Consider the following 7,615-nt stretch of genomic DNA (forward strand, 5'->3'; position numbering starts at 1 on the left):
GTAGTCACCCCGTAGTACTCGTTTGATTTTTAATTTGCTGCGCCCGGGACATATCTTGGATTATTTTGCATTAAGAATGACTATTCTTCCTCCCTTTCACCCCCTTTCATTTCTTCGTATTATACTTTATTGGACCTACCCCTGTTTTCCTCTATTTCTAGTGCACTGTCGTGGTGTTGGTGGTGGTAGAACGCGGAAGAAGCAAACAAGTGAAGAAGTAAGAAGAGTAGAAATAAGAGCGGGAGAATAGTAAGAGGGAGCCCAAGCACAGACTTGACGATTCAAATACATGGGGGGGGGGTTCAACCGAAATGATTCGCTTTTTCGTCGCAGCATCATTAAAGTACACACACACACACACACACACACACACACACACATACACACACACACACACACACACACACACACACACACACACACAGACACAGACACACACACCTCGTGTCTGGTGATGTTGACGATGAGCTCGGTGATGTCAAAGACCTGGACAGTAATGCCCGCCGAAGCAGCATCGCGCACCGCCTGATAACAAGACACCAGACACGCATGAGAAGGAACTGAACCTGACACGCGCACTCGCGCAGCATCAAGCACTGTCCAAACCCTACGAGGCAAATGGCTCACACAGATGCATGCGCACGCGCGCATACATGCACACGCACACGCACCTTTGATGCGCTGGGTGTCAGCTTTGCTTGTGCAACAATGATGCCAGCGTTAATGCCTTGTTGTGTGAGCTTGTCCAGGTACCTGATGAAGGAGCGGTGGTTGAGGTGTGAGTAACAAGAGTCGCCGCTGAACATTGTAAAGGGAACAGCGAAACATGCTGTGGGAGGCAGAGGAGATGAACAAGCAAGGGTATGGATCAGCACACCCACAGCAAACACACACAAAAATGTACGCACACACACACACACACACGCAGCAAACAAACAAGCATACACACACACACACACACACACACACACACACACACACACACGTACTCCTTGACTTTGCTGATGCCAATTTTGAGATCATCCGCCCAGAAGATGGCAATGCGGTCTGCAATGGCAAGCAATGGTTGATCAGCCATGTGTAAGGGCGAGCATGAGCACAAACACACGCGCGAGATTGTCCCTCTGTGGCCATAGCAGTAGTGGGTACCAGCACTGCGAGCGCACAGGCAAAACCCAAAACAAAGCCGTACTCTGTTCATCCTTCTTGTGCGCAAACACGCTGTCCAGCTCCGACGGCCTACAACATGTTTGTTCGTGCGTGCGAGAGGGAGCATGTGCGTGTGTATGCGCGCGCGTGTGTGTGGTGGGATGGTGAACGCGAGGGGGGGGGGCAGCAGGCGTCATGCACGCAGTGTTCACACAGAGAGAGAGATACACACGCACACGCACACACACACACACACAAATACATGGACACAGACACACACGCACAGAACACACACACACACACACAGAGCACACAGAGCACACACCAACCTTGGGTCACTGCCGAAGCGCTGCTCAAACTCTGTTTTGGAAACCTCTGTGTGTGGGACACTGTAGCCACGATCGCTGCACAACTGCACCGTCGTGTTGTATGCTCTGCGCAAGCGTTCCACGTCCATGTCGCTGGTGCTGCTGGTGCCGTGTTATGACAAAGCAGCTGCGGTTTGTGCACACACACACACACACACACACACACACACACACACACACACACACACACGTGCTTGAGGGCAATTTGTGGTGTCGTGAAACAACACTGGATACGACGACTGTTCTTGCTTGCTCGCCACACGAATATGGAGAGGTTGACGCTGCACACGAAGCGGGCGACCGCGGTGCTGCAGCACGCGCCGTTTGTTGTGCTGTATGGCGTGGGTGTGTTTGAGATGTGGCGCACAATCGGCCAGCCGTACGAGGAGGCCCTCGCCAAGGCCGCTGCCACGCAACCCGACGACGGCGTGAGTGGACTGATGCAGGCTGGGGAACGGGAAGTGACACGTGTGACGCGCCAGCGTGATGCGACAGCGTGATGCGTGTGCCCGGGGTGTGGGTGCGTGTACGTATGTGTGGGTGTACGTACACGTGTATGTGTTTGTATGCGTGTACGTATGTGTGTACCTCTCCCAACAACACTGAGAACACCAACCAACTCACACACACACACACACACACACCTCTCACTGACTTGTGTTGTCACATTGACAACTGCAGTCGGACTTTCTGCCGCCGTGCATGCCCTTGCCGGGCGAGTACATGCCGACGTTTGCATCTCGCCTGTTTGTGGGAGCATCCGTCATCCTGCACATCCTCATGCTGCTGATGCAGCACTGGTCTGTTGCCTTCCACTGTTGGCTCCACTACCGCCCGGCGCCCCTCAAAGAAGCCACCCATGCCCTGGTACTGTGTGTGTGTGTGTGTGTGTGTGCGTGCGTGTGTGTGTGTGTGTGTGTGTGCGTGCGTGTGTGTGTGTGTGTGTGTGTGTGTGTGTGTGTGTGTGTGTGTGTGTGTGTGTGTGTGTGTGTGTGAACGTAAGTGTACTGCGTATACACTCGTTCACCTGCCAGTGTACGCATGCGCACACAGACACACACATACACGTACGCTCCCTCAATGTTGGATTCCATGACTTTCTCCCTCCCCGCCCACATCTCTGATTTTCATGTCTTCCTCCGCACCACACCACAGGCCACCCCACCAGTCCACCAGGGAAAGCCCGAGCTTGTCGCCATCGAACGTACCGCCAAGGGCGTGCCATACATCCGCTTCCAAAAGCAAAACTACATGCACAACCCTGTACGTCTGCATGTATGCATCCTTGTGTGTGCATCTGTGTGTGTGTGTGTGTTTGTGCATCCTTGTGTGTGCATCTGTGTGCATCTGTGTGTGTGTGTGTGTGTGTGCACCCACAACTGTTTCTGTATGTGTGTGCTTGCTACATACGCACACGCTGCTTACACCGCACCCACTATCATCATCATCATCATCACCATCACCATCGCCATCATTGCTACCCCCTCCCACCACCAGCGCGTGAAGGAGCACGGTGGGTTTGTGCGCGTGGCCTGCCCTGACGAACTTCCACTCGAGGAGTATGCACAGCACCCCGGTCTCTCCACACCATCAGCAAAGGCCAGGATCATGGTGCGTGCCGTGTGTGCCGTGTGGCGCTGGTGGTGTTGGTTGCTTGCTTGCTGGGCGTCTTGCATAGCTCCATCGTGTTGACGCATGACTCTGTATTGTTGTGTGTCTGTGCACATTTTCGTATTGCTGCGTGGTGCTATGCTTTGTCTCCCGCCTTAACACAACCACGCGTACACCCTGCCCCTTCATGCGTGCTCCCATTCCACGCGCAGCAATATGGGGAGAACAAGTTTGAGATTGAGATCCCGTCCTTCCAGGACTTGTACGTGGAGGGTCTCCTGCAGCCGTTTTCCGTCTTCCAGGTGTGTGCACACATGCACACATGCACACATGCACGCATGCACACATGCACACATGCACACATGCACACATGCACATATTTGAACACAGCCACGTGTAGTATGATCATTACATGTGCAATGTATTGGTGTATGCAGTGCGCCTTACACACACACCACACACACACACACGCACACACACACACACACACACACACACACACACACACACACACACACACACACACACACACACACACACATTCTAACATCCCCCCCCCCACACACGCTGCCAGTTCTTCTGCGTGCTGCTGTGGTGCCTGGACGAGTACTGGCAATACTCGCTCTTCACGCTGGGGATGATGCTCATGTTCGAGGGCACCGTGGTCATGACGCGACGCAAGAATCTCACCAGCTTGCGTGGAATGAACAACGCCCCCCGCTCGCTCCTCGTTCGCCGCGACGGCGCCTGGTCTCGCATCTCCGCAAACAAACTCGTCCCAGGCGATGTCGTCAGCGTTCCAAGAGGTGTGCTGTTGGGGTGTGTTCGTGCGGGTGTTTTGTGTGTTTGTGTTGTGTACATGCGCATGTGTGCGTGTATGTATGTGTGAGTGTGTGTGCGTGTATGTATGTATGCGTGTATGCGTGCATGTGTGTGTGCTTGCATGTTCACATGCATATGCGTGCGTGCACGTGTGTTCGTGTCTTGTCGTGGCTGTACAAGTGTCACATGGCAGATCAAAAGTTCGACTTTCGTTCCCATTCCTCATGATTCCAACTCGTTACCCTGCTGCGCGTGTGTGAACATGCGTGCTTGCAGGCACGGGTGGCGATGAAGACATTGTGCCGTGCGATTGTCTTCTCCTCAAGGGAACAGCCGTCGTCAACGAGGCAACCCTCACCGGTGCGTCAGATGACGTGCTCGCACGCGTGTACAACACATGCATACCTGCAGTGCTGCCGTTTACCCTTTTGCATCATTGCATTCACTCGGAAACCTGAATCCATGTACTTGCATGTGTGCGATTGTGTGTGTGTGCATGTGTGTGTGTGCATGCGCGTGTGTGCATGCGCGTGTACATGTGTGCGTGTGCGCGTGCCCAACTCTGCGTGTGTGCGTGTGCAGGCGAGAGTGTTCCGCAGATGAAGGAGGCCGTGTTTGTTGATGAGGAGACGGCGCCGGTCAAACTCGATGTGCAGAACCGCCACAAGGTGCCGACGTCTTGCGATCATTCGCTCACAGCGACGAGGATTGTTGATGAGCACAACAACACTTTCCACCTTGCAAATCAGCGCTCGTACTGCAATTCACAAGCAATCACGCACAATCACACACACACACACACACAAACACACTCACACACTCTCTCTCCCTGAATCTCTCTCTCTCTCGCACGTACCCCCCACCGTACAACATGTGCCACGCTGCGTGCCAGGTGCACGTGTTGTGGGGCGGGACGAAGATGCTGCAGCACACGGGCGCTGTTGCCGAGGAAGATCGCGTGTGGAGCAAGGACTCCAGCCAGGATGTACTCGACCGCCTGCGCACCATCGCCGCGGATGACGTGCCTGCAGGCACGCCGGACGGCGGCTGCCTCTGCTACGTGCTGCGGACGGGATTTGACTCTTCACAAGGTTCGCAGGAGGCGGAGGCATAGACATGGGTTGTGAGACACACCTGTGTTCGTGTGTGTGTATTCGTGGCCGTGCACCACCACTTGACCGTCACACCATACTGTTGCCGTTTTATCACCACTCAAAGCACACACACACGCGCGCGCGCACACACTCATTTTTTGTTCACACATGCATACACGCACACCTCCGCAGGCCGGCTTGTGCGCATGATTCAGTACAGCAGCGAGAAGGTGTCTGGCAACAGCAAGGAGGCGCTAGGCGCTACTTCTTGTGCTGTTTCTTCTTATCTTCGCCCTGGCTGCAAGCGCGTATGTGCTGAAGAAAGGGCTTGAGGAAGGCCGTGACCAGTTTGACCTCCTCCTCCACTGCATCCTCATTGTCACCAGCGTCATCCCCCCAGGTACCGCTGCGTGATTTGCCAGGAGGGGGACTATTCTAGTGTGGACATGTAGCTGTCAACGCACGTGCATGCGTTGTGTGTGTGTTGTGTGTGTGTATTGTGTGCCTGCCCTCGTGTTTTTCCCTTGTCTCATGCACCCACTCCCTACACCCCGCTCCTCCCAACACCCCACCACCCCCCCCGTCCAATGCAGAGCTGTACATGCAGATGACGCTTGCTGTGAACACGTCGCTGATGGCGCTGATGAAGGCGATGATCTACTGCACAGAGCCCTTCCGCATCCCCATGGCGGGCAAGGTTGATGCCTGCCTCTTTGACAAGACCGGCACCATCACCACGGACGAGCTCGTTGCCGCGGGCGTCGTCGCCGTCTCGCAGGTGGGCTCCGGTGTCTGTCTGTTTGTGTCCGTGTGTGTGTGTGTGTGTGTGTGTGTGTGTGTGTGTGTGTGTGTGTGTGTGTGTGTGTGTGTGTGTGTGTGTGTGTGTGTGTGTGTGTGTGTGTGTGTGTGTGTTTGTGTTGCTTGCTTGTGTCTGGGCCTCGAATTGCCCACTTTGTACTGCCTTGTGCTGCATGCGCTGTGATTAGCAGCTGTACCCTCCTCCATAACAAACACACACACACACACACACGGACACACGCTCACATGCGCTCACCCTTCCCCCTCCTCTCCATCCATTCTGCCACCAGTTCCCTGAAGCACGCGCCCAGCACAAGCTGTTGAGCGTGACGGGGTCGAAACCGCAGGAGCGACACCCCATGGGCAGCATGCCCTTGGAAGCATCTGTCGTCATTGCCGGCTGCCACTCGCTCGTTGATGTGGACGGGAAGTCCACTGGCGACCCCCTCGAGATGACGTCCATCAAGGTGACGCGTCACAACGACACGGGGTTGCGGGGTTGTGGGGTTTGCAGCCGCTGCTGTTTGCTTGGTTTGTTCGTGAAATTAACTTGTTGTTCATTTTGGGCGCGAGCTAACCCCCTCCCTGCTCTGCCATGCTCCCTGCTGTATTGTGCTCTGCTCTGCTTTCTGCTCTGACGCGTGCATTTTACTGGGCAGGCGATCAAGTGGCGGTTCGACACCAACACCAACACCGCAATGCCAACCAAGGACGCAACGGTCACCTGGCCCGCTTCCATCAAGTACGCGCGACTCACACATTGTGCTTGCAGGCATTCCTCTTCTATACTTGGTGCTAGTTGCTGTCCTCTTTCTCCATGCACACGCTCACTGCCCGAGTGAGGAACGAAACTCTTTCTTCGCTGCTGTCTTGTGTTTTGCTGACATTCGAATGTTATTTCAACATACCCACGCATGCACTCGCACGAATACGCTCACATCTGCACGCACACAATCACTACTTGTGGTATTTCCACTGCCCGCGCAGGCCGAGTGTGAAGATTCTTGTTCGTCATCACTTTGCGAGCAAGCTGCAGCGCATGAGTGTTGTTGCGCGTGTGTCCACGAGCACTGACTGTGGCGTCCGTGGCCTCTGCGTCCTTTCCAAAGGTAGAAACTACGCATGCTCATGGCGTGTTTGGTACGAGGTGGTGGTGGTGGTGGTTGCACGCGGCGTCTTGCCACACATTGATCAACACGCGCCTCGTTGCCACCACCACCTCCTCCTCATCATCATCACCATCGTCATCACCATCATCACCATCATTCACGGGTGCAGGGAGTCCGGAAATGATTGGCCAGCTGCTCAAGGACGGAACAATGCCCGCATGGTACACCCCAACGCACCGCAGTCTCGGTACGACCCTGCATCCCCATGTCGAGAGGTTGCTTCCACACCACCATTCACTTCACTGAACGGCACCCCCCCCCCTCACAACCGTCATTCGCAATCATTTCCAATCATTTCCAATCATTTCCAATCATCCCTCACACCTCCCCCCCCCCACCAAACACATCCACCACGCCCCCTCCACCTCCTGCACAGCCAAGGCCGGCATGCGTGTGATTGCCCTCGCCTACCGCCGTTGCGACGACGACTACGACGAGACAAGCGTGCTTGATGCGCCCCGCACTGCGCTCGAGAAGGACCTGCTGTTTGTCGGCTTCCTCGCCTTCCGCTGCCTCGTGCGCGCAGACAGCAAGGACGTGGTGCAGAACCTGAAGCAGAGCTCGCACGCCGTCACCATGGTCACCGGCGACGCCCCACTCACAG

General features: G+C 55.2%; 2 protein-coding genes across 2 annotated transcripts in view; one reads left to right on the plus strand and one right to left on the minus strand.

Moving 5' to 3' along the window:
* The window catches only part of PTSG_07810 (polymerase II polypeptide E), a gene marked incomplete at both ends in the record, with an annotated part of 4,781 nt that extends 3,175 nt beyond the window's left edge, over positions 1-1,606 (minus strand). The window contains 5 exons of the mRNA XM_004991556.1: positions 442-525; positions 672-753; positions 990-1,047; positions 1,193-1,239; positions 1,479-1,606. Of these exons, the coding sequence (XP_004991613.1) occupies positions 442-525; positions 672-753; positions 990-1,047; positions 1,193-1,239; positions 1,479-1,606 (399 nt within the window). The remainder of the gene's footprint in view (positions 1-441; positions 526-671; positions 754-989; positions 1,048-1,192; positions 1,240-1,478) is intronic.
* A 177-nt stretch (positions 1,607-1,783) lies between these two features.
* PTSG_07811 (uncharacterized protein) overlaps positions 1,784-7,615 on the plus strand; it is a gene marked incomplete at its 5' end in the record, with an annotated part of 10,759 nt that continues 4,927 nt past the window's right edge. Inside the window, 17 exons of the mRNA XM_004991557.1 lie at positions 1,784-1,945; positions 2,199-2,384; positions 2,673-2,792; positions 3,024-3,128; positions 3,341-3,430; positions 3,703-3,934; positions 4,227-4,310; positions 4,533-4,618; positions 4,843-5,041; positions 5,237-5,314; positions 5,370-5,444; positions 5,638-5,822; positions 6,133-6,309; positions 6,502-6,584; positions 6,830-6,951; positions 7,121-7,198; positions 7,388-7,590. Coding sequence (XP_004991614.1) covers positions 1,784-1,945; positions 2,199-2,384; positions 2,673-2,792; positions 3,024-3,128; positions 3,341-3,430; positions 3,703-3,934; positions 4,227-4,310; positions 4,533-4,618; positions 4,843-5,041; positions 5,237-5,314; positions 5,370-5,444; positions 5,638-5,822; positions 6,133-6,309; positions 6,502-6,584; positions 6,830-6,951; positions 7,121-7,198; positions 7,388-7,590 — 2,265 coding nt within the window. The remainder of the gene's footprint in view (positions 1,946-2,198; positions 2,385-2,672; positions 2,793-3,023; positions 3,129-3,340; positions 3,431-3,702; positions 3,935-4,226; positions 4,311-4,532; positions 4,619-4,842; positions 5,042-5,236; positions 5,315-5,369; positions 5,445-5,637; positions 5,823-6,132; positions 6,310-6,501; positions 6,585-6,829; positions 6,952-7,120; positions 7,199-7,387; positions 7,591-7,615) is intronic.

The sequence above is a fragment of the Salpingoeca rosetta genome, assembly GCF_000188695.1.
Source record: "Salpingoeca rosetta unplaced genomic scaffold supercont1.19, whole genome shotgun sequence".
Taxonomy (NCBI): Eukaryota; class Choanoflagellata; order Craspedida; family Salpingoecidae; genus Salpingoeca; species Salpingoeca rosetta.